This window comes from Sardina pilchardus, chromosome 1 (assembly GCF_963854185.1).
Source record: "Sardina pilchardus chromosome 1, fSarPil1.1, whole genome shotgun sequence".
NCBI lineage: Eukaryota > Metazoa > Chordata > Actinopteri > Clupeiformes > Clupeidae > Sardina > Sardina pilchardus.
In genome coordinates, this window is record NC_084994.1 from 7,353,016 (window position 1) to 7,380,633 (window position 27,618).

The 27,618-nt window shown below is 40.0% G+C and overlaps 2 protein-coding genes across 2 annotated transcripts; one reads left to right on the plus strand and one right to left on the minus strand.

Annotated features, from left to right (window-relative positions):
- Positions 1-2,856: 2,856 nt before the first annotated feature.
- LOC134076103 (zinc finger protein OZF-like) lies at positions 2,857-12,830 on the minus strand. Its single transcript, XM_062531112.1, has 3 exons — positions 12,379-12,830; positions 11,350-12,089; positions 2,857-3,233 (listed from the first exon to the last, which is right to left on the minus strand). Exons 1-3 carry the CDS (start codon positions 12,828-12,830, stop codon positions 2,857-2,859), a joined length of 1,569 nt encoding a protein of 522 aa, XP_062387096.1.
- Positions 12,831-15,945: 3,115 nt separating this feature from the next.
- On the plus strand, positions 15,946-26,180 carry LOC134076112 (zinc finger protein 260-like). The gene is made up of 7 exons (XM_062531118.1): positions 15,946-16,257; positions 17,804-17,926; positions 18,198-18,494; positions 18,579-19,522; positions 24,965-25,188; positions 25,273-25,693; positions 26,148-26,180. Exons 1-7 carry the CDS (start codon positions 16,020-16,022, stop codon positions 26,178-26,180), a joined length of 2,280 nt encoding a protein of 759 aa, XP_062387102.1. The 5' UTR covers positions 15,946-16,019.
- The last annotated feature ends 1,438 nt before the right edge of the window (positions 26,181-27,618 follow it).

Genomic DNA, 27,618 nt, shown 5'->3' on the forward strand with positions numbered 1-27,618 from the left:
AAGTTCCATCAGCTTGGCCTCATCGACTAGCCACTTTCTTCCTGCCCATCCAGCTGTGCTGCCAGAGCTGGAGACAGAGCCAGAGCTCGGGCTGGATGAGGTGGTGTCACTTGGGAGCACAAAACTGATGTCTTTAGCAGAGCATTCCTATTTTATAGTCCATGTGAACACCGGCTGACTGTCAACACAATACACGGCTTACCTGTGGGTATTGCCATGATGCGGGTCGTGGAGTGTATTGTCCAGATGATGATTGCCTAGTTTGTGGCCTTACTGGTGGGTGTTTGGGGCTTAAAATATTAAAACTGAGCTCAGTGGACCAGTCAGACCTCCTTTGTTGCACTTGTTTGTGAAGTTCTTTTGGCGTGGACTGGGGGGCAGCAATTTCAGATGGATACATTGCCGGGTCCTCAGGGGCACTGGCCTTAAATACATTTACACAAAATAAGTCTATTTATTCACTGGTTTATAGGACATAGATCAATAAAAATAAGTCTATTTATTCATTGGTTTATAGGACATAGATCAATAAAAATAAGTATATTTATTCACTGGTTTATAGGACATAGATCAATAAAAATAAGTCTATTTATTCATTGGTTTATAGGACATAGATCAATAAAAATAAGTCTATTTATTCATTGGTTTATAGGACATAGATCAATAAAAATAAGTCTATTTATTCATTGGTTTATAGGACAAAGATCAATAAAAAACTCAGATGCACAAGGCAGCACATCTGTTTTGCAATCAACCCAAAGTGGCCCCACTCTGTTCATTGACCTTCTGAGCTACCTACCTACTCTAACTACCTGGAACGATCTAACACTTAAAACTGTGAGGAATGTTACCCCCCCCCCCCCCCCCCCACACACACACACACACACACACACCCACGGACATTTTAGACCATTAGGCCTACCAATGCAAATGAATGCAGCATAGCAAACCCATCACTCAAACACCTTAGTGGACCCCCAATCACAGTCAGCCAGGTTAGCCTACATAGCGAGTTCTACATTGTATTTATCAAAAATATCTGAACAAACCCCACCCCTCCGTCCCTCTCCACCACCATATCCCCATGATACGGCTGTGCTTGCAGCTGCTTGCTCCTATGGGGCAGCCGTGGTGTACTGGTTAGGGCTTCAGGCTTGTAACCGGAGGGTTGCCGGTTCGATCCCCGACTAGTCCACCACGGCTGAAGTGCCCTTGAACAAGACACCTAACCCCTCACTGCTCCCCGAGCGCCGCTGGTTGGGCAGGCAGCTCACTGCTCTGGGTTAGTGTGTGATTCACCTCACTGTGTGTGTGCTGTGTTCACTAATTCGGTTAAATTGGGTTAAATGCAGAGAAACTAATTTCCCTCACGGGATCAAAAAAGTATTTTATACTATAAAAATATTTTATTCTATTCCATTCTAATCTCGCTCCTTTCTCGGCGCTCACACAGCCCTTCCTCCGTATATTCAGGCTCAAATAAATAAAGACGCCCATCAAACTCAAATGTTTCCTCCTCGTCTTCAAAGTCTTCATAAAACTCCTTAGCGTCATCATCCGACATCCTTGCAATAGTTGCCAACTGTTTGCACTCCAGTCCAAAACTACCGCAAGTATTCATGTGACTGATTCACGTCACAGCTATAGTTCCGCTCCGGCTTGGCACGTGACTAAATTCAAGACGGCGGCGAACAGTAAACTTTCGGAAGTGACTGCCTGAATAAACCGTCATGTAAGTAAACCACCAGTGCTTTTTCAAAGTTCTCGATGTCTCGTTTTAAATGTCAGGGCCCTCAGAAGTCTACCAATAAAGTCTGGAGCTACTTTGAACCTCTTAAATGGTGTAAAACAGTGATTTATTTGCATTATTTATTTTACTTATTTATTTTATTTGATCAGCTCTGAGACAAATGCTCACACTCGGTATCATGTTTCAAAACACTTTAAGCCAGTATCACACCCGAATTCTCCTTTGAGGTGCAGATATGGTAATATGATGGTATCGGGTGCCAAACTTGTGGCAGACTAGTTATGGGCATGTGCGTCATGTGACTTCCTTTGACTGCAGTGTGGGTGGTAGGCAGCCACATTATTTACACGTTCATGAATAAGAGGCAAGTCAGTTACTGCTTATCAAAAGCTTTATTGTCAGCTGGTATTTTCAACACTATAATTACATTAGAGAAAGGGATCACTCAAAACTACCTGGCAGTTCACAATCAAAATATGTAAAAGAAAAATGCAGATTAAACGTTTTCTTTTCAAACACAACTATGAGGTACCTAGTCAGTGTCTAATCAATACATGTCTGCCTTTATGGACTTTTCTTGAACTGGAATCTGGAATCACAGTCCCTCACATCATTGTAATTCCAGAAGCTATTTGGTAGAGATTTTACTCTTCACTGAAAGTTAAGCCTACCTTACACTGACAAGATTTTGGAAAGATTCTTGAAAGATTGTAGTCTTTTGAGTAAAGCTTGAATGATGGACATTAGTTCAAAGACTACAATCTTTCTAGAATCTTTCCCAAATCTTGTCAGTGTAAGGTAGGCTTTAGATGACCCACGTGAATTAAAGTCTACCGAGTCATAACGTTCATCAATAATCCCCAAGAGGCCGTAGTTTACAGCGTTTCAGCTAAGGAGCGTTGTCAAGCACGACACACAAGCAGAGTTCTACACTGTTCTAGAACCAGTGTAACAGCATCAAAGACAATTCAGTAAATCATTTCAACCACAGATTACAGAACAGCTAAGGGGTGTTGTTAGGCACGGCACACAAGCAGAGTGCCTAAACCCCCCTTTAGCTGGTCTAACACCAGTGTAAACAACGGCATTGAACACAATTCAGGAAATCATTTAAACCGCGGCTTGATATTATCCATGTTAAAATTATGGGTTTTCTGGTGCCACTTGGCATGAGCTACCAGAGCAAAAGTCATGCCACACTCGGAGCACTGATGAGACTTTAGAGTATGGACTCTCTGGTGAGACTTGAGAGAAGGCAGTTGACGGAAGAACTTCCCGCATGCATCACACCGATATGGCTTTTCTCCAGTATGGATCATCTGGTGTTGCCTGAGAGAACCTACCTGACCGAAAGTCTTTCCACAATCTGGACATTGCCATGGCTTTTCTCCTGTATGGACTCTCATGTGTGTATTGAAATTACCCCTCTGAGCAAAGGTCTTTCCACACTCTAAACACTGATATGGCTTTTTTTCTCCTGTATGTGTTCTCTTGTGGATAGTAACTTCTCTGCTGCTTCTGAAACTCTTACCACATGTAGGACACTGATATGGCTTTTCCCCAGTATGGATCCTCAGGTGTCTCTTAAAATGAGTCACCTGAGTAAAAGTCTTTCCGCACTCTGAACAATAATATTGCTTTCCTCTGGAATATGTTCTCTTCTTTGGGTTGAGAGCTGAACCATCATTGGTTCTCCTCTTTGGGTTGAGAGCTGAACCATCATTGGTTCTCTTCTTTGGGTTGAGACCTGAACCATCATTTGTACTCTTCCGAGGTGTGATCATTTGGACAACTTCTGTAAAATAAGAAAATTATTAAAAGCATATAATCTCTCATTTTCCTCCTATACAGCAATGACAAATATTTTATTTCTCCACGGTCTTGATATAATGAAACAAAATTATGTTAATGATGTAAATATTCCTGTGAATTCTAACATACAGAATGCTAATGACTCATTAAAGGGGCACTTCACCGATTAGCATTAAGCTTTGTATCTTTAGAAAACCTGTCATGTTTTTCAATGGTCATGCATCATTCCCTCAGTTTGCCTTGAGATGGGAAAAATATGGATTTCAATGAAGTCCATGAATAGGACTTCCTGCTTTCAATTATGTAAAATTATGATTTTTACATCATTGAAAGCAGGAAGTCCAAAATTGAAATCCGTATATCTCCCATCTCAAGGCAAACTGAGGGAATGATGCACGACCATTCAAAAACATGACAGGTTTTCTAAAGATACAAAGCTTAATGCTGATCGGTGAAGTGTCCCTTTAACCGTCTAAACAAACATGTTGGCATCTTACTTGCAGCAGAGGAGTCCTCATCGTCATCATCAATCGTCGATCCAGAATCAGAATCCTGTTCCTCTATCATCGAGTCCTCATTGTCATCATGTTCTTCAGAATCAGAATCCTGTTCCTCTGTCATCGAGTCCTCATTGTCATCATGTTCTTCAGAATCAGAATCCTGTTCCTCTATCATCGAGTCCTCATTGTCATCATGTTCTTCAGAATCAGAATCATGTTCCCCAATTGTTGGCCTACAGCGGTCCGCCAGCACCAATGATACCCTCTTCATCTGGGCCAGAGACACGGGGTCTGTAGGGAACAGGTCAGTTTTGAACTTGACAACAGTACGTTGGAGCATATATTGTATTTAAGAGTTAGTTGGAGAATAAACAATACAAAAAAAATGCTTTTGAAACTGAATTGTTAACAACTGCTACAATTTGCTGACAGACAAATTAGCTTGTTTTCTTGATAATTGTGTCATGGACAGGATATAACAAGTGTAGCGGACAGGAACTAACAGGATCCTAATGACTAATAACCCCATCCAGGTATTCTGAATGCAAATTTATGCATCTTACTTGTAGCTGAGGAGTCATCATGGCAATTTTCTCCAGAATCAGCATCCTGTTCCTCTATAATTTCCCCTGTGGATTCCTCTTCTCTGCAGTTTGATGATGTTTCTGTCTCAGTCTTAAAGTCAAGGTCCAGTTCAGTCTTCACTTCCACTTTATTGGCCAAAATATACTCACAGAGGAAATCATCAAAGTCTTCTTCTTTAATCTCCTTCTTCACCGATATTAGTGGTTCTGTCATTTTAGACTTTTGCTGTGAAAAACAATGTAGATAACAAAATGAATATGTGACCAACTAACAGCAGAGTTGTCCTTATGATAACATACACCTACACACTGTGCATCCACAGCACCCCTGTGACAACCACTCTCTGCTAAAAGACCTTTATCTGATCTGATGACCTCCTGGAGTCAATCTTAGCCAATCAGCTGCAAGAATATAGCATTTGCATTTCAATTCAGAAGGACAAAGGATTGTGGGTAAAACATTCCATGTGAATACAATATGTAAAAGTATAATGGCTCATACCTGGGTGTGGTCATGGAGCAATCTGCATGCAGTTTACTCCTTCCCTCTCTCCCTGTCCTGTCTTTCAACTCCCTCTCCCTCTCTGTCTTTCCCCTCTATAGTACAATCATTTATATCCCCATTGATATATATATATACTCATGGATCATGGATCAATCTGCATGCAGTTTACTAAGGAAAGGATGTGAGGGTGGTGCTGAAGGTGTGAACACTGGGTAGGAGACTGCAGGTGGGGGTGAAGGTGTGAACACTGGGTAGGAGACTGCAGGTGTGAGCACTGGGTAGGAGACTGCAGGTGGGGGTGAAGGTGTGAACACTGGGTAGGAGACTGCAGGTGGGGGTGTGAACCAATTGGTGATGGGGGTAGGCGGGGGTGCACTGTAACAAAGGGTTGTTCATCATCAAACCATGGTGTCTAACAGTTACTTAAAATGATCTAGTTTTCAATTAAACTCAACCTTATCGTGTTCAAATACTCATTCCTATTGAGTAATCAATTTTCGAATTTAATCAAGTGAGGTAGAGTTAGCAAATATACTGCGTCCCTACCTACATTTGGACAGCACTAACTAGTTGGCGTCACCTGACCCACCTGACTTGGGGAGGGGGGTGTGTTGACGATTTGCATGACGTGTGGAGCTTGACCTGCGCTGCGCAATGGATTATGGGATATCTGAGGGCAAAAAAGCTGCATAGATGCACGCTTGGAAATCACGCCAAACGAAGTACCCAACTAGTGAGAGCGCTTGACTTTCGGACAGTCTATTCTGACGTAACTTCCGGAAAATGCACACTGCCCAGCGTGCGTACTGATGTTTCAGACACAGCCTTTGTGTCACCATTTCATTGTGTTCCCATGAGCCTTTGCAAGAAGGCTTTTATTGTGCTTTAATGAGGTTGGAATTACGTAATATAAACTTCATTAAATCAATTTCACTGAAATACTTGATCAAATTGGGTTATCAAGCATGATTCATTTCCATACACATTTATTCCCACGATGAATGTGTTTGTGCGTGTGAGTGTTTTTATCCAGTATTCATACCTTTATGTGTAAATATATTATCCTAGTTGTATACAACTTAATATGATAGAGAATGACCACGGATCAGTCCTGCACAACAATCATGGGATGTTATTTAAAAGGATACATTTAAATCAAATTTGTTTATAAAACATTTCGGTAACACTTTATATTAGCACACACATATTCACCAGTAATTAGCTGCTTACTAACATGTATATTAGTAGCATACTAGCCATTTGTTAGTCATTATAAGTCACTAATTAATACCTTATTCAGCAAGACCTTATTCTACCCTTACTAGACCCTTAATTAAGAATTTCCCCTATGTAAGCTCCTAATTACCCCTTATTCATAGTTATTAAATAAGTTGCTGCATATGAATTATGACCTAAATATGCATGGCTCAGTATGGGGCTTGTAAGGTGGTAGTACCACAAGAACAGTTATTCGCACCGAATAGTACTTATCAAAGATGGTCTATTCAAATGGAACTAGACACTAAACCACCAGTGCTAATAGTGTACAAATAACTAATTAAGTCTTTGTAATGCCAAATATGTTCCCTATTCTAAAGTTGTGTCTTTGTTCACATTTAATTCACAATTCATTTGGCACTTATTAACCCCCATGTGTTCCCTAAACTAAAGTTGCCTCCTATTAACACTTATTAACTGTATTACAGCACATAGTAGGCTACACAAGAAGCAGACAGCTAAGTTAGCACAAATACAAAATATATAATGAATACGAGATAGCGAGAAAGGCGAACCTGGATATATTTGTATGCTAACTTTCTTGGCTCCTGAGTACTCAAAAGTCTCAAACTCAAAACTATTTTTTTAAGTGTGAAGGGTCACATAAATAAGACTTCCGGTGTGAATAAGTTGTGGGTTTGCTATTTGGTCTACTGTATGTTGTATCAAATTCTCTGTTCTTTTCCTTACGGACAGCATCTTATTCTTCCCTACTGACCTCAAACAGCAGAGCTAAGGATTGAATCACACCAGATTTCTCCTTTAGTATGAGGCAGTATACATACATGGGGGTTAATAGTGCCAAATTATTTGTGAATTAATCGTGAACAAAGATCCAACTTTAGAATAGGGAACATATTTGGCATTACAAAGACTTAATTATTAGTTGTTTGTACACTATTAGCACATGTGGTTTAGTGTCTAGTTCAGTTTGAATAGACCATCTTTGATAAGTATTATTAGGGGTGAATAACTGTTATTGTTGTACTACCACCTTACAAGCCCCATACTGAGCCATGTATATTTAAGTCATAATTCATATGCAACAACTTATTTCATAACTATGAATAAGGGGTAATTAGGAGCTTACATAGGGGAGATTCTTAATTAAGGGTCTAGTAAGGGTAGAATAAGGTCTTGCTGAATAAGGTATTAATTAGTGACTTATAATGACTAACAAATGGCTAGTATGCTACTAATATACATGTTAGTAAGCAGCTAATTACTGGTGAATATGTGTGTGCTAATATAAAGTGTTACCGCGCTAATAAGATAACTCTACCACACACTGTTGACTTTACTTGATTTTATTCAGAGTGAACAACAGGTTTTGCATACAGTGTCCTCAGGTTTGCTCAAGTCTGAGCTCCCAGGTGTCTCTTAATTAACTTCTAGTCACACGACCACTTGTTCTTATGGGCAGCCGTGGTGTACTGGTTAGGGCTTCGGGCTTGTGACCGCAGGGTTGCCGGTTCGATCCCCGACCAGTACACTACGGCTGAAGTGCCCTTGAGCAAGGCACCTAACCCCTTACTGCTCCCCGAGTGCCACTGGTTGGGCGTGCAGCTCACTGCTCTGGGTTAGTGTGTGATTCACCTCACTGTGTGTGTGCTGTGTTCGTGCTGTGTTCACTGCTTCGGTTAAATTGGGTTAAATTGGGTTAAATGCAGAGAATCGAATGTCCCTCACAGGATCAAAAAAGTATCTATTCTATTCTATTCTAGTCAAGTTTTGAATGGTAATATTGGATCATCAGCAATGGGTCCAAAAGGTATCAGCACAATCTTTAAACGCAGGCCCCTTGCCAGACAAACGGGCCCATAGCCTAGACCACAATATAGCCTACTAACATGGTTGTTACACAGGTGACTATAATATACCAGTATGGGTTTCTCAATGTCATTTAGTGGTGTTGCAGACCGATACAACTCACATCCAATACAATATAGCTATTTACAGAATCATAGATGTTCTGTAGGCTATCTATCCACCTATCCATCCATATATTTAGGTCTATCTATCTCATGCATCAGTTAGGAGCCATAGCCAGTGAAAAATACATTATAAGAATTTTAATGTGTCACAATTGTTTTGATATTGACAATCAGTCAAGAATTTTCATTTTCTTGATTTGATTTGGGATGCTAATGCTTGTTTTCTAGTAAAAAAAAAAAAAAAAAAGTTATTTTTTAGTTTAGTTAATTATTTTGGGGCGCTACATAGCCTGCAGTGGTTCTCAAACTTTTTCTTTCATTCCCCACTTTGATCAAGGGGGCTTTCTCGAGCCCCACCTGTCCATCATCACTCTAAGAAAGTAGTAGCCTAGGTCAAGCTCAAAATTGTCAAATTTATTGACATAATGTCACTTGCGAAATATACCTCAGTAACAACAGTTACAGATAGGCCTAAATATCAGTTCAGAAATAGAGAAAAACAAATCTAAATCAATGACCAATATCGTCAGTTTTTGTCATCCTTGCTTCAAAAAAAGGTGATTTCCAAAAATACAGAAAAAGGGCCAACTATAGGCTACCATTGTGTTATAGGCTAAATGAGGCACAACCTCGTTCAAAATCTTAGTCAGGTCAGGCCCTGACGCGAGCGCTTCCCTATGAATGAAACAGTCCGTCCGTCGGGCGCTATCCTCCTCTATCACGGTCTGCAGCCCCATTTCTTTTACCTGCTATCGTCTGTGCGCCATCTGAGTCCCTCACAGTTTTCCCATTTGATGTCATATTCTGCCAGGTAGACTAGGACAATTGTTGAGAATGTTGAATAGCTCATCAACAGTGACAGAATAGAATATGAATTCGCTCGCTGCAAGTTAACAAAGCGGACATAACTAAACCACTTTTGTTTATGTCAGTGGCCTACTGCCTGAAGTTGGAGAACAAGTAGAAATGTAGGTCTATTGCAATTTTAAAAACTGGAATAGGCTACTCGGGAATGGCTTGTTATACAAATTAATTGCATTAATGTAGCCTAATAATAATAGACTGTCATCAGAAAGATCGTGCTCTGTCAAGTGTCATTCATATCAGTGTGAACTTCGTGAGCAATCCGACAGAAACGAATGGTGCGCATTTTGCACTTCGCCCGCCTCAAATAATTTCTCTGCGCTGAGACAGATATTAGACCTACCTGCTATTGATCTAAAGAGCCTATACATGCCTTAAGTTTGTCTTCTGTCTACAATATGCTCTGCTGTGGTCTAGTCACCAACTGATTATGGCTATGGCTATGGCTATGGCTATGGCTATGGCTATGGCTATGGCTATGGTTATTTAGCAGACGCCTTTGTCCAAAGCGACATACAAATAAATAACAATACAAATTAAATTAACAGTGAACAATTACAAACTAGGGAGAATAGTAATATTATCAGTAAAACAATAATTTTAAGCACTAACCTAATGAGAAATAAAACAGTGAAATGAGAATAGCAATCAAATAAGTCACTCAGTTAATTATATATAATAATAATAACTAAAGCATGGTATGGCTAAATTTAAGGACAATAGCAAAATAAATTTCAAATTCTATCAATAGACAAATTATAACAAAACAATACTATTATACAAACCATAACACATCACAAACTCAAAGGAACGGGTTGAAGAAAAAGAAGAATGGATTTTGGCGTGACATTTCTTATGTCTGCGTGAGAGCGCGAGATTGATGCTGAAATCGTGAGTGTCACGGCGGGAGCGTGAGAGTTGGCAACCCTGCATAGCAAACCCTTTACTGAGTTTAGCTTTCTGAAAGTTGATCCATTTGAATAGAATGGCCTTTATCAGGTGTGTAGGGATGTTCACACATAGTAGTCACACCTGATAGTCCACAGGTCAAATCAGCTCCAAACGAGAATGATTAAGGTTAATGGGAGGAGTTATATGTGTTTGAGAACCATTTACACACCTGATGCTATTCAGGTGAACACAGGTCAACCGTTAGAACCTCCACAGATGAGGGTGGAGGTGTGAACTGATGGGGAATGAGAGGGAGGGTGGAGGTGGGATGGTGCCCTGACAGAAGTTTCTTTTTCCTCTCAAAGATGTTCATGATTTATATGTTTGGGTGTGAGAGTGTTTTTATGCAGCATTTTGAGCTGAAGCTGTTGGAAATTGAACTTTTTTTATATTAAAGTTTCTATTTTCTCTCAAAGATGTTGATTTATGATTTATGTGTTTGTGTGGGTGGGTGTGTGGGTATATTGCTCCAATACATCTGTCAATGATTTAGACATATCTCATAAACTGTGTGTATGATAATGAAACCATTACATACCAACCAATCCATGCCATGAAACCATAGTGAAACCAATGTGAATGGGACTGTGTGCATTATCAACTGGGGGAAATGTTCCCCTCCACCTCATATTATGAGCACGCATGAAGAAAACAAAACTCACATCATTTGAGCATATTTATTTTTTGTTCCTGAAACCAGCTTTTACTTCCAGTAGTTCTCTCACACACAGGAATAAAGTTGTAAACAAGTAGGAACTCACCATCAGACATTCTACTATTAGTATGCAGGTCAAGACAGAACAGAAACATGAAAGTAAACTGTAAACTCCTTTGGCTTTTCTCCTCTATAGATCCTTGTGTGATTGTCTCTGGTATGTACAGGATGGTATATTTTTGTTTCTTTTAAAACTCTCATCACAGGTAGCACAATAAACAAAACTCCCACTTTCCTCCGACGCTCCTATGAATGCATATGCATGAGACAGAAAAGCACAATGACATTCTCAGCTCCCATGACAGGCAGTTGGTGCTTTTACATCAGTGCGGCCTGTTTATACATAATTTGCCATTTTTTTGTGCACACATTGTTAAAGTAGTACACCTGAAATGAGCGCAATAACATCTGTACATCTGGCCCTGAGAATGCTGGTGTTATTTTTTTACCTCCTATGGATGATTTGATGACGCTTGAGAGAAGACTCTTGTCTGAAGCACTTTCCACATTTAGTGCATAGATATGGTGTTTCTCCGGTATGGATCCTCTGGTGTTTCTTGAGATAGCCCTTCTGAGTAAAAGTCTTTCCACACTCTGAACACATGTAACGCTCCTCAGTATGGACATTCTGGTGTGTCTTGAGGTTGCCCAAGTGAGCAAAAGTCTTTCCACACTCTGAGCACTGATATGGCTTTTCTCCAGAATGTGTTCTCATATGGACAGTGAGCTCTGTTTTCCTCCCGAAACTCTTACCACATGAAGTGCATTGATATGGCTTTTCCCCAGTGTGGATCTTCTGGTGTCTCTTGAGATGACCCGCCTGAGTAAAACTCTTTCCACACTCTGAACACTGATACTGCTTTTCCCCAGTATGGATCCTCTGGTGTGTCTTGAGATGCCCTGCCTGACTGAAAGTCTTCCCGCACTCTGAGCACTGATATGGCTTCACTCCAGAATGTGATCTCTCATGGATAGAGAGCTCTGCACATGTAGTACACTGATATGGCTTTTCCCCAGCATGGAGTTTCTGGTGCGACTTGAAATCGCACGCCCCAGTAAAGGTCCTTCCAGAGTCTGAACACTGACATGACTTATCTCCAGGATTTGTTCTATTGTTGATAGTGAGGGTTTTCCCACTCTTCCAACACATCGTACCATGGCATGGCTTTTCCTCAGTATGGATCTTCTCATGTCTCCTGAGAAGAGACATTTCACCAAAGGCCTTTCCACAATGAGAGCACTGGTATGGCTTTTGACCAGTATTTTGACCAGGTGCTGTCTGATGTAAGTTGACACATGAACCATTCCTGAAACTTATCCCACATATGATCATTTGAACAGCTCCTGTAATTTAAGAAAAATATTTCCCCACTTAGTCGTTTAGGCTAAACATGTACATGCACAGAAATACAAAGGACAGTTCAATACACTGCAATGAATCAGTGATTTAAGTATTCCAGTGAAATCTAGTATTTCAAACCATACTTACTTGAGGAGGAGTCATCATAGTCATATTCTCCAAAATTATCATTGGGTCCCTCTTTCATTTCCGCTGGTGAGAATGTTTCCTTTTTGCACGTCAGAGTTAATGTTTGTGTATCCGTATTCCAGTCTTGCTCCAGTCCACTCTTATCTTCGAGTTTCTTATCTGACAAAATATATTCTCTGAGGAAATCATCAAAGTCTTCTTCTTTGATCTCCTTCTTCACTGACATAAGTGGACCAGTCTTATCTTCCAGTTTCTTATCTGTCCAAATATATTCTCTGAGGAAATCATCAAAGTCTTCTTCTTTGATCTCCTTCCTCACTGACATAAGTGGACCAGTCTTATCTTCCAGTTTCTTATCTGCCAAAATATGTTCTCTGAGGAAATCATCAAAGTCCTCATCTTTCACCTCCTTCTTCACTGACATAAGTGAACCTATCACCTTTTGCATTTCAGATTTCAAACTGTGGTTTCAAACTGTGGTTTTCTGCCAAAATCCTGTCAAACTGTCCTTCAGTGACAACTAAAGAAAAATATAAAGAATTGTATGCCTGTTGGTATCTTGTATCTATATACTGTACTTCAACAGTATCCCTGTGACTACCTTTTAACTTTACGGCTTCTTATATATCCAACCCTCTGGTGTCCTAGATCCAAGCTTAACCAATCCGCTGCATGAATACCACATTTTAAATGCAAATGATCAAAGCAAAGGATTATGGGTAAGGATTATCATGTGAATGCCCTGATGGTCCTCAGGTGGGCGTGGTCATTGATCAGCCATCACAAAGGCCACAAAAGGGGGAGGGGCATATGGGAGTTCACTGGAGTGTGAATTTAGCATATGACAGTCAAACAATGATAATAATAATCTTTATTGTCCACAGATGTAGAAATGTGTTTTATAACGTATTTAAAAGCTGGATGTACCGAGTCACACACAATTTGTTGGGCTTTTTATTATGTTTGTTTTTGTATAGGTCTCCCAATGGTCTCTTATTGCAGTCAGTTATTATAGTCTAACAGCCTTTTTCTGCTCTAAGCCCTCAGTTTCTCTCAAATACTCAAACACTCTTAACCCTTATAAGGTGTTTTGATCTGTGGGACCTGTTTCCAATGTTTGTAAAAGAAAAAAACTGTTGTCCTTTGGCTAATTTTCTGAGAAGAATATGAAAATAGCTTATTTTAACACACTGGAGTCTAAATCCCCCCCTGGGGATTTGAAAAACTGTTCCAAACACACATCTCAATCTCTGCTAGAAACATATAAGTGACACAATTAAAAACCTTTAACACTTGGAGGTCCGGGGCCTTTTCAGGCACTTTGAAGCAGTCAGCTATACGTTGATATTTTTAAGTTTTTCATCTAACTAACACTATCTATATGCAAAAGTGGCACATATGGTTATATTCTATATAAAATCTATATGAAATCACCCAATTTCAGTTTGTAGACTAGACATGCATACAACCTAAATAGTATATCTGTATCACTAATGGTTCAAAAACCATAGCCCTTTGAAGCTTCAAGTCATTTTAAGCATTGTGGTGAAGAATTAATTTTGTTCAACTTCCAGTATTATTGACTCCTTTTGTATTTTACACACAGTGAAACTATGAGAATAGAAGCACATTTTCCTGTTGAATTAAAAAATCCAATCCGATCAGAGGTATCTTGTGTAATTTCCCCTCTGCAAAGCTCTGAAATGGCTATAAATTCATTATGTGAAAAGACATCATCACCTTTGAGGGCTTATCATTCAAAAAGTATGTGATGCAAATTCATCAGATTTTTTCCCATTCATACAGTATATGAACTATAAGTTCATGTCCATGCGTTAACTTTGACTGTAATCATTATCATATTGTCAAAGCATTTCTTCTTAATGGGTTTGATTTTCAAATAGCCAATTTTGTCTTCTCATTTCACCATGTGGACAGTTATAAGGATTTTATTTACCATATACCATTCTGTATGTGAGGATCATCAGTCCAAAATGTGGGCTTGTTGCTGATTTTCTTTATTGGAGATTTTTTTCGTGGAGGGTCACTTTCTGGCACTGGGTGATTTGACACGGAATGACCTTGTTTGTTTCCTGGGGAGCCAGGTGTGTTTGCACCTGCCGCTGTTCTGACTGTAATTAGTGTCACATCCTTCTTTATTGTGACGTGCTGACTCACTAGGTGCAACACCCAACTCATCAGGAATATAGGCCCAATCCCAATGTCAGCCCTAAAGACTAAGAACTAAAGACTCACAGACTTAATTGATCTCAGGTGCTAAGTGAGTGAGTGTGTGAGGCCACATAGGCTCAGATAGGTATTTGGGATTGGGACAGCACTTCACGAGATCACATGTACCTTGGCGATGTTTACTAACAAAGACGTTGCTAACATTTGCAACATGCACGTGTGTCGTGCGTACTGTTGTTTACCTTCATTTCCGGATTTTTCTATGATCTCCGCAGTAAACGTCACAACACTTTGAACTGTGGGTAATTCCCTTAGGTTAAGTCTGCACCGATGCAGACTCACGGAAAGGGCTCGGTAAGTCTGTACTCAAACCCTCCCGCCCGTTGTAATTCGACATTGGGACAGCCCTAAACCCTTACGAATTTCGCGAGAACGCGCACCAAAGTCCGTGAGTTCGTGGACATTGGGATTGGGCCATAGAGATGGGGGGCTGGTGAGACGTATTGAGTATTCACGTCCACAGCAAATCAGTCAGGTCACAAAGACCCCTAACAATGGCGTATGGGCAGGAGACATTTCCTGTGTTATTTCACATGTGAGAGAGTGGGTTGTGTTGTCCTCTGACGGGTATTATTAGTGTCTGTGTGCTGCTTTGGGCTCGTAAAGGAAGTCAATTGGATTCACTCATGGGAATGTAGCATGCTGACTCACTAGTCAGTCAATGGCTATGAGTGTCCTGGTCAACTGAGCTTGATTCAGGTATATGTCCGGGTCTGGGGGAATTTCCTATGATCCGTCATCTCTGAATGGCCACAAAACGTTCCTGGTGTGTGGGAACATTCACCTACCTCCATCAACAGATCCAGTACACTGTGCACCCTGATAAAGTCCCATTGGTATTTGGAATTAAAATAGCCCCACACCATCACATACCCTTCACCATACCTAGAGATTGGCATGGTTTTATTTCAGTTAGCCTATCAACTGGTTTGATTAGCATTGAGCTTGATGATGTGTTGGAACTGTTTTGCTCTGATATACTCAGTGCACACATCTCCAGCCCACCCCCATCAACATTCTACTACCCCCATCACCAATCAGTCCACACCTCCACCCCCACCTGCATTCTCCTCCCCCATCACTAATCAATTCACACCTCCACCCCACTCCCATCTATCCTCCTTTGTGGTCTTTTGGCAGGCTAATCAGTAGACATGCTCACTTGAGTGACATCATAATTGTCCATCATCATTTGCAATGCAAATAATTTATTCTTGCAGCTGATTGGCTAAGATTGATTCCAGGAGGTCAGCAGATCAGATAAAGGTCTTGTAGCAGAGACTATTTTTTTACAGGGGTGCTGTGGATGTACAGTGTGTAGGTTGTTGTCATTAAACCGAAGGAGAGTTTGAAAGGATTTTTTGGCACAGCATAAGTTAAGTCTGAAATGGCAGAACCACAAATCCCAGTGAAGAAGGGGATTAAAGAAGAAGACTTCGATGATTTCCTCTGTGAGTATATTTTGGCCGGGAAAGTGGATGATAAGACTGCACTGGAAAAAGATTGTAGGACTGAGACACAAATATCATCTACCTGTGGAGAAGAGGACTTCACCCAAGTGGAAATTACAGAGGAAAACTATTCTGATTCTGGAGAATATGGCCATGATGACTACACAGCTCCAAGTAAGTTGTAGAACAAATTATATGTTTGTATCAATGGATGAATTGAGTATTGCACTGTGTTCTCCGATGATAAAATAGTGTATATTATTATAGATTTAAAAAAAAAAAAACTCAATTGCAATTTTACAAGACTAATTACAGTGTTTTACGATTGTTTACACACATTTTTTTTTTTTTCACACAATTAGCAAAATTTTACTCCAAGGAGCAAAACACCTCCACAGATTTGCACAACATTACACACAATGTCTGCTTCACCCTTTTTGCAAAACATTACACACAGTGATTTGTAAAACTCTACATACATTTCCACACCTTAGACACAGATAAGGATTGTGAGGTTACTTCCTTGTCATTACAAAGCCCCGGATTGCCAATGACTACACTAATGAACGAATTGGATGATCACATCCACCAGGTGTGTAAGCACACATGTGCAAAATTGAAAACGCAGCACTCAGGTGTGCTATACAGTCTTGTTGCTTTTGCAGTAGTTGCTCTTCAGAGTCAAAGTGTATGTACTTTATGCAGTAGTTTTTGTTTGTCTACAGATTTTATTTGTTCAATTGATTTCATTGTTGGTTGATTAGATTACTGTAACTGATTATGGTTAGAAATACTGTAAGTATTGAAAGAAATACTTGAAATATTCAGTCTACAGCAGTCTTCAGTGTTGTACAGTGCAAGTGCAAGTTTATAGACCTATTTATGTACACTTTCCTTATGTCGAACTAATCATGAAGAATGTTGTGGATTTGTCACTATTTTTTGGACATCTAAATGATCCCTTACATAACAATGTCATGGGCAAAAATCTAGCACATGCTATTTCCTATTTTTTTCTTTTTACAAATGCGTTTTACATTTATCACTGCAGTGTGAAACTGGCTCCAATAGTGTCTGATCATTGAGGACTGTGTTTGTTAAATGACAACTAATAGCATTTTTACAAATATGTGTATATGTTTTGACTGAAGTGTGTATGTTTTGACTGAAGTGTGTTTGTTTTGACTGAAGTGTTTCATTTTGCAAAGAATCTAGGAATTATGCAAACTGAGTGTGGCGCTTGGATACTTGTGCTTAAATTTTGTTAAAAAGAACTCGGTTTGAAAAATTGTGTGTAAGCAATTGAAAAAAACTGTAAAACCATATATTTAGGCTGGGTATTGAAACGGTCTGTTTGACTAAATGGCACCCTCTTTGGCAACCCCAATTGAACTTCAATGGCTTTGCGATGTCTGACATCACAAGCAAGCAGTTTTGCTGAATCACCCATTTTTTAGTGTCTATTTCTAAGTTCATGATTTTCATATGAAGGAGGGCACAACCATGCCTCATGCTCATGATAGCTCTTTGTTTATGTACAGCCTCTCATAATTAATGAAAACCAAGAAAACTTTTTTCTCCATTCTATGTCACCTTTAATAACAATTGGGTTTCACAAGCAGTTTTATTGGCATTGTTCATCCTCCAACATACTCCTACACACTTTACTCACCAACATTTGTACCGTAGTCCAATTTAAAACGTGATTCATCTTCTACAGAGCCTGTGTGTCTGGCCCAGATGAAGAGGGTATCAGTGGTGCTGGTGGACTGCTGCAGACCAAACAGTAAACAGGAACATGACTGTGGAGAATATGATGACCACGATGACTCCTCTAATACAAGTAAGATGCTCAAAAGGTTGAGTCAGGAAATAATGATGAATGGGTGTGATGAATATATTCTTATGTTAGATGATATGGGAATAATTAAATGAAAAGATGCTTTAACACTTAAATATGCTTTGTGCCGTCTTTAAGTGTCTTTGTTGCCACCCACATATAATTTCTCTCCAAACACTTAACCCAAAGTCCACAATAAGCGACAAAACAAACATGTTCATTGCTGTATGCGCAGAAATTGAGACCATGTTGTAATTATGTTTTCATATTACAGGAGTTGTTCAAAGGATCACATGTGGGAAGAGTTTAAGTGTTGTCTCAGATCTCAACCCACATCAGACAACACCTACTGGACGAAAGCCACATCAGTGTTCTCAGTGTGGAGAGGCATTTGGTGAAACGTCTCTTCTGAGGAGACACGAGAGGATCCATACTGGGGTAAAGCCATATCAGTGTGCTACATGTGGAAAAAGCTTCAAAATGAAACACCACCTCACTCTCCATAAGAGAACACATACTGGAGAAAAGCCATATCATTGCTCAGATTGTGGAAAGACTTTTACTTACGTGGGTAATCTCAAAACACACCAGAGGATTCATACTGGGGAAAAGCCACATTACTGCACTACATGTGGGAAAAGCTTCATAACGACAGGACAGCTCACAAGACATAAGAGAACACATTCTGGAGAAAAGCCATATCAGTGTTCAGATTGTGGAAAGACTTTTGCTCAGGCGACTACTCTCAAGACACATATGATGATCCATACTGGGGAAAAGCCATATCAGTGCACTGTATGTGGGAAGAGATTCAAAACCAGTAGAGAGCTCACTATGCATACGAGAATACATACTGGGGAAAAGCCATATCAGTGCACTACATGTGGGAAGAGATTCAAAACCAGTAGAGCACTCACTATCCATGGGACAATACACACTGGAGAAAAGCCATATCTGTGCACTACATGTGGGAAGAGATTCAGAATAAATGGAGACCTCACTATCCACAAGAGAATACATACTGGAGAAAAGCCATATCAGTGCTCAGATTGTGGAAGTGCATTTACTAATGTGAATTATCTCAAGAATCACCAGAAGATCCATACTGGAGAAAAGCCATATCAGTGCACTACATGTGGGAAGAGATTCAGAACAAAAGGAGACGTCACTATCCACAAGAGAACACATACAGGAGAAAAGCCATATCAGTGCTCAGATTGTGGGAAGGCTTTTACTCAGAGACATGCTCTCAAGACACACCAGATGATCCATACCGGAGAAAAGCCATATCAGTGTTCAGATTGTGGAAAGACTTTTACTCAGGTAGGTTATTTCAAAACACATCTGATGATCCATACCGGAGTAAAGCCATATCAGTGTGCTACATGTGGGAAGGGTTTCAAAACCAGTAAAGAGCTGACTGCCCATCAGAGAACACATACTGGAGAAAGGCCATATCAATGCTCAGACTGTGGAAAGACTTTTACTAATGTGAGTAATCTCAAGATACACCAGATGATCCATACTGGAGTAAAGCCATATCAGTGTTCTCAGTGTGGGAAGACTTTTTCTCGGGCACATCATCTCAAGAAACACCAGGTGATCCATTATGGGGAAAAGCCCCAAAACTCTTACACCTCAGAACATCATTAGAGAAAGGCTTTGTTGATGCTCTCAATGGAAATAGGTTTTTAGAAGATTGTTTAATCATAAAGTGTTCAAGTTTCAGTAGTCATACGTGGAGGCTTTTAATTGATGATTCATTTCAAAAGTCATCAGAGGATTAATGCAACTTTCTCGTGTTTATAATGTAATGCTGAATGTGAATTGCTAGGTGGTGTATCTGTTCCTTTTATCCAATGAGATTAGTGCTGAAATTAGGAAATTATTTTTGAAACAACAATAAATCTTTGTAAATGAGTTGCTTTCATTTCTGCTAATATTTTTCTTATTATGTAGATATTAAAGGTTGTCTAAGAATGATTGTAAACAGAGAGCTAGCTCACTGACAGATAATGCTCTCTAATGCTTCATACAACATCATTAATCAAATAATATGCAGGGGACAGTGTCTATAACCCATAGGCACATTTCAATTGAAGATTTATTTCAAGAGTCATCAGAGAATTAATACTGGAGAATAGTTTACTACATGTGGGAAGAGTTACGAGAGCAATTTTCAGCGCTATTCAATTATGTCAGTCGCCAGCCATATATCATGAATGAGAGCCATCCTTCCACAAGAGTATGGGAAAAACTGGAGAAAAGACAAACTGGCGTTCATTGTGAAAATGTCGTAAGTTCATGAATTTATTTCAACAGGCTCATGTTTGTAATGGAATGTTGAATGGGAATGTCTAGGTGGTTAGTCTGTTCCTTTTATCCAATGAGATTAGTGCTGAAATTAAGAAATGTTTTTGTAACAACAATAAAGCTTTGTAAATGCAGTGAGTTGCTTTTATTTCCGCTAACATTTTTCATACTATCTAGTCATTCAAGGTTGTCTAAGAATGGTTGTAACTACCAAACAGAGAGCTAGCTTACTGACAGATTATGCAATCTAAAGCTTCATACAACATCATTAATCAAATACTAAATGCAAGGGACAGTGTCTATAACCCATAGACACATTTCAATGCAGTAATGCAAATGTAAAGAAGTTACTGTAATGTCACAGGTTACATTTTGTACAGTAACGAGTAATGTGTCATTCATCACTTTTTGAGTAGCAACCCCTAGACATAGATGCAAACATGAATAAATAGCATAAAGAAGACATACATAAACAAACACTTCCCTTGCCTTTTCCTACCTCATAACATTTCAGTTTGCATCCACCACCCCAACCAATCATCTCCTCCTCCATCACCTCTCAGTTCACACCAACCAATCATCTCCTCCTCCATCACCTCTCAGTTCACACCATCGTTAAACTGTGTTATTACAGTTTGATGGTCAGTTTCTCTCAAATACTTAAACACTCTTAACCCCTATAAGGTATTTTGATCTGCCGGACCTGTTTCCAATGTTTGCTAAAAGAATAAACTGTTATTCATTATTAATTCTAACTTGCATGCATTGTCCTTTGGCTCATTTTCTGTAAAAAATATGAAAATAACTTACTGTATGTTAAATGTCCTCCGTCTTGTACACAATGCGACTAATGCACAGGAAATTGCTGTCGTCCTGACCGGCATTATGATGGTTCAACAATGTTCAGTTTCCAACAAGTAAAACTCTTCACACACACCAAGAACCTCCAAAGGGGTTCTTTCCCATCTGCTTGTCCTTTGTGACTTTGGAGATTTGATGTGAATCCGTATAGACGGTCTACATCTCAGTCACACACACAGTCAGTGATAGACCTAACACAGCACAGATCAATGACAAATGAACCCTGTATTCACCATATTAAAATATAATTACATAAAGACATGATTGATAAACCCTCTCCAGTGTAGGTGTGTGATGTGGTCAATGGTGTTGGGACAGGAGGCTCTCTAGGAAGTGTTGTGCCCACAAAACATTGCTGAAGAAGACAGAAGCTGTTATTGTGTTGCACCATTGGGGAATGGCAGATGACAATACTCTGGATTGACATGTGTGTATGTGCAGATGTGTCAGGTACTGTTCATTGCAGGAATATAGAGATGGGGGTGGCTGGTGAGACGTATTGAGTGTTCACGTCAACAGCAAATCAGTCAGGTCACAAAGACCCCTAACAATGGCGTATGGGCATGGGCAGCCGTGCCGGTTACTGTTCATTGCAGGAATATAGAGATGGGGGTGGCTGGTGAGACGTATTGAGTGTTCACGTCAACAGCAAATCAGTCAGGTCACAAAGACCCCTAACAATGGCGTATGGGCAGGAGATATTTCCTGTGTTGTTTCACATGTGAGAGAGTGGTGTGCTGTGTGGGAACTGTTTTACTGTGAGGTGCTCAGAGCACACAACTCCAGCCCATCCCTAACTACATTCACCTACCCTGGATATCACCACATCCAGGACACTGTGCACCCTGATAAAGTCCCATTGGTATTCTGAATTAAAATAGCCACACACCATCACATACCCTTCACCATACCTAGAGATTGGCATGGTTTTATTTCAGTTAGCCTATCAACTGGTTTGGTTAGCATTGAGCTTGATGAGAAATTGCCGGTGTTTCTCAAAAGCTGCGTTTCCATTACAAATATGCGCAAAAACTTTGTCGATATTGTCTTAATGTCGAAAATCACAATTTTCGCAATTGCGGTGTTTCCATTACATTCGGCTAACTGAATTAAAATCTCGTGTATTCTCGCGTGCTGTAAGTCATTAGGAGACATGGGGGTTATCAACATAACCCAGATTTACACTAAATGCATTCAAATTGCCACCACGGCACTAACGCTGATTATAAGTCATTAGGATATAAGCCATCAGCGGAGGAGGCCTACGTTTTGGTGGGGCAGAAACATACAATTAAAAATGACATATTTCACAGGAGTTTGTTGTAGGCCTATGCTTAAACAAAGATCCTTAATTATTAACCCTCTCTGGCTTAAATCATGTCACAGCCATGTCAGTGGAATATTGATTAGTTGATTAGTTTCTAGAACTAGAATCTAGAATCTAGATTTCTTTCAGCACTGTTCTTATCACGTTAAACCAGCAAAGCATAGCAACGTTGTTGCTATGGGTAAACAAAACTAGTTGAGGTTGCGTATGCAGCGTTTTTGAGAAAGTAGGCTAATGTCGGCGAGTTCACAGAGGAGCTGAGGATTCAACATTTTAGAATGACACGAGCCATTTTTAATGAAAAAAAATAACATATTTTTACATTATTCTCCCGGTACCACTTCCTGTCGACAGTCTTCTTCGTCATTTTCGTTCCTCCTAACATCCGATTGTTGGATCACGTGACTCGTCAAATGTGAAAAAAGTGTTTCCATTGCAGTTTTGCGAAATATACAAATTTCGATACGCTCGAAATACCACCTCAACCGAGCGCAAAAACTTTTTATCGAAAAATGAGAGTTTTTTCGAAATGTGGGTGTTTCCATTAAGCACATTTCTTTTCGCAACTCTTAATTTGCGCAATTTTATGGTCAATGGAAACGCAGCTAGAGTCAAGAGCGCATCCTTAATAGAATGCTTTCTTTCGAGTCGGGTGCTAGAGAGACAAGGCTTCACACCTTCCCAGTACCCTCCCCAGCCGTCAAGATCACATGCAATGGAACAGCCTAGCGAGTGTGGAAGTGCACACCGGATCCAGCTGCGCGCTTCATTTGAACCGTGGAAATTGTGCTGCTTTTACAGGAGTTCCGTCAACTGTGTCTACTTGGTCTTAACATATCACAATCCGTAGTTTCTATAATTATGTTAGTGTCAATGGAAAGTTCTACCTATTGGCAACGGTAGTGGTAGCCTTGTTAAACTTGTACAAAGTTTGCATTGAGCGAAGTTCAGAGATAAATTAATAACAAAAGTCTATCACAACTTATGACATGTATGCATTTATGATGAATATGCACAATAACCCCCACCTGCATTCTCCTACCCCCATCACTAATCAGTCCACACATCCACCACCACCTGCATTCTCCTACCCCCATCACTAATCACTTCACACCTCCACCCACTCCCATCTATCCTCCTTTGTGGTCTTTTGGCAGGTTAATCAGTAGACATGCTCACTTGAGTGACATCATAATTGTCCATCCAATTATCATTTGTCACCATCATTTGCAATGCAAATAGTGTATTCTTGCAGCTGATTGGCTAAGATTGATTCCAGGAGGTCAGCAGATCAGATAAAGGTCTTGTAGCAGAGAGTGGTTGTCACAGGGGAGCTGTGGATGTACAGTGTGTAGGTGTATGTTATCATAACAGTACTGTTACTTGGTCATTTTGTTATCTAGAAACTGAAGTAGAGTTTGAGAGGATTTTTTTGGCACAGCATAAGTAAAGTCTGAAATGGCAGAACCACTAATACCAGTGAAGAAGGAGATTAAAGAAGAAGACTTTGATGATTTCCTCTGTGAATATATTTTGGCCGGGAAAGTGGAAGATAAGACTGAACTGGAAAAAGACTGTCGGACTGAGACACAAATATCATCTACCTGCAGAGAAGAGGACTTCACCCAAGTGGAAATTACAGAGGAAAACTATTCGGATTCTGGAGAATATGGCCATGATGACTACACAGCTACAAGTAAGTTGTAAAACAAATCATATGTTTGTATCAATATAAGTTTAATAACAATTGGGTTTCACAAGCAGTTGTTTGGCATTGTTTATCCTCCAACATACTCCTACATACAATGTACTCCAACATTTGTACCGTAGTCCAATTTAAAATGTGATCCATCTTCTACAGAGCCTGTGTGTCTGGCCCAGATGAAGAGGGTATCAGTGGTGCTGGTGGACTGCTGCAGACCAAACTTTAAACAGGAACATGACTGTGGAGAATATGATGACCATGATGACTCCTCTTATACAAGTAAGATGCTCAAAAGGTTGAGTCAGGAAATAATGATGAATGGGTGTGATGAATGTGTATTCTTTCTGTTAGATGATATGGGAATAATTAAATGAAAATATGCTTTAATACTTAAATATGCTTTGTACCATCTATAACACTTTAATCTCTGCTCTTGATGTGTCTGTGTTGCCACTCACATATCATTTCTCTCCAAACACTTAACCCAGAGTCCACAATAAGTGACAAAACAAACATGTTCATCACTGTATGTACAGAAATTGAGACCATGTTGTAATTATGTTTTCATATTACAGGAGTTCAGACAACACCTACTGGAAAAAAGCCACATCAGTGTTCTCAGTGTGGAGAGGCATTTGGTAAAACATCTCTTCTGAGGGGACACGAGAGGATCCATACTGGAGTAAAGCCACATCAGAGTTCAGATTGTGGGAAAAGCTTCAGAAAGAAAGGAGACCTCACTGTCCATAAGAAAACAAATACTGGAGAAAAGCCATATCATTGCTCAGATTGTGGAAATATGTTTACTAGTGTGAGATCTCTCGATATGCACAAGAGGATCCATACTGGAGTAAAGCCATATCAGTGTTCTACATGTGGGAAAAGCTTCAGAAGGAAAGACCACCTCACTTTTCATAAGAAAACACATACTGGAGAAAAGCCATATCAGTGCTCAGATTGTGGAAATATGTTTGCTAGTGTGAGATCTCTCAATATACACGAGAGTATCCATACTGGAGAAAAGCCATATCAGTGCTCAGATTGTGGGAAGACTTTTAGGCAGGTACATAATCTCAAGACACACCAGATGATCCATACTGGAGAAAAGCCATATCACTGCACTACATGTGGGAAAAGCTTCAGAAGGACACACCAGCTCACTCTCCATCAGAGAACACATACTGGAGAAAAGCCATATCAGTGTTCAGATTGTGGGAAGAGTTTTACTCAGGCGACTGCTCTCAAGATACACCAGATGATCCATACTGGGGAAAAGCCACATCACTGCACTACGTGTGGGAAAAGCTTCAGAACAACAGGAGATCTCACTATCCATCAGAGAACACATACTGGAGTAAAGCCATTTCAGTGTTCAGATTGTGGAAAGAATTTTGCTCAGGCAGGTACTCTCAAGATACACCAGATGATCCATACTGGAGAAAAGCCATATCAGTGCACTACATGTGGGAAGAGATTCAAAACTAGTGGAGAGCTCACTGTCCATATGAGAACACATGGTGGAAAGCCATATCAGTGCTCAGACTGTGGAAAGACTTTTACTGATGTGAGTTATCTCAAGAAACACCAGATGAACCATACTGGAGTAAAGCCACATCAGTGCAATACATGTGAAAAGAGATTCAAAACCAGTAGAGACCTCACTGTCCATATGAGAACACATACTGGAGAAAAGCCATATCAGTGCTCAGATTGTAGGAAGACATTTTCTCAGGCTGGTCCTCTCAAGAGACACCAGATGATCCATACTGGGGAAAAGCCATATCAGTGTTCTTAGTGTGGGAAGTATTTTACTCAGGCTTCTCATCTCAAGAGACACCAGGTGATCCATACTGGGGAAAAGCCATATCAGTGTTCCATCTGACGGCAGAGTTTCAGGCGAAGCACACACCTCATCACTCATCAGAGGATTCATTCCAGAACAACATGATAATTTAATAAAAAAGAAAAGAAAGAAAAACGCACTGGTGTTCTGAGTGTGGAAACACATGAACTCAAAGGTGCAAACGCAGGACACAGTAGAGGACTCATAGTGAGGAAAGACCTGAAAGGCCTCTAGCCAAAACTCTTATACCTCAGAACATCTGTATGGCTGTATTGGTGTTGAAATGAAATGAAATGAGGTCTTTACAAGATTATTTTATCATAAATTGCTCACGTTAGTCATACTTCGGGTAGGCTTAGATTTTTTATTTCAAGAGTCATCAAATGATTAATACTGGGGAATAGTTTACTACATGTAGGAAGAGTTATGAGAGCCATTCAGATTTCAACTCTATTGAATTCTGTCAGTCGCCAGCCATAGATCATGAGCAAGAGCCAATACGAATATGGAACATTCTGGAGAAAGATGACAGCATTCATTCTGGGCAATAGCCACATCTGGAGAAAGATGACAGCATTCATTCTGGGCAATAGCCACATCAGGAGAAAGATGACAGCATTCATTCTGGGCAATAGCCACATCAGGAGAAAGATCACAGCATTCATTCTGGGCAATAGCCACACCAGGAGAGTTGCCAGGCTTGCTTGGAACTCACAGGCAGTGCAAGCACAAATTCAGAGAAAAGACAAACTGTGTTAATTATGAAAACATCTTTCAATTTGCTCATGTTTGTAATGTAATGTTGAATGGGAATGTCTAGGTGGTTAGTCTGCTCCTTTTATCCAATGAGATTAGTGCTGAAATTAAGAAATGTTTTTTGTAACACCAATAAAGGTTTTTAAATGAGTTGCTTTTATTTCTGCTAATATTTTTCTTACTATGTAGACATTAAAGGTTGTGTAAAAATGGTTATACCTACCCAACAGAGAGCTAGCTCACTGACAGATTATAGTATGCAAACATGAATAAATAGCATAAAGAAGACATATGTAAACAAGCACTTCCCTTGCCTTTTCCTACCTCATAACTTTCCAGTTTGCACCCCCCACCCCAACCAATCATCTCCTCCTCCATCACCTTCTTGTACCCCATCAGGTTTCAGTTCACACCTACACCCCACCCCAAACAAGCATATTATCATATCACCCTATTTTGTTAGGTTCCTCCAGGCCACCTGAGGACAATCAGATGTGTGAACAGTGCTCGTACATCTACATTTCTTCCTAGAACCATTCTCAATTACAGCTGATGCATTAGGTTTGACTCCAGATTCCCTTTAAACTCACATAAACAATGCGTATTTGTATTGTGGTGGCTTGAAAATAACCAGTTCCCAACAACTGAAACTGGGGGGGGGGGGGGGGGGGGCTGAGTTCCTTTGAGTTGTTCACTGTTAATGATCCTCAGGTGGCCATAGTTAAACTACCCAAGAGCACAGTAACCTCAACCGTTTTCCAATGGAAAGGATTGGAACAACCAACAACCAACTTCTTCCTAGATCTGTGGGGTGTCCTACGAAGCAAGTTAGACAAATCTAGGTTATCTAGACATATCGAGGCTGCACAAAGCCTCAACTCGGGTATTAA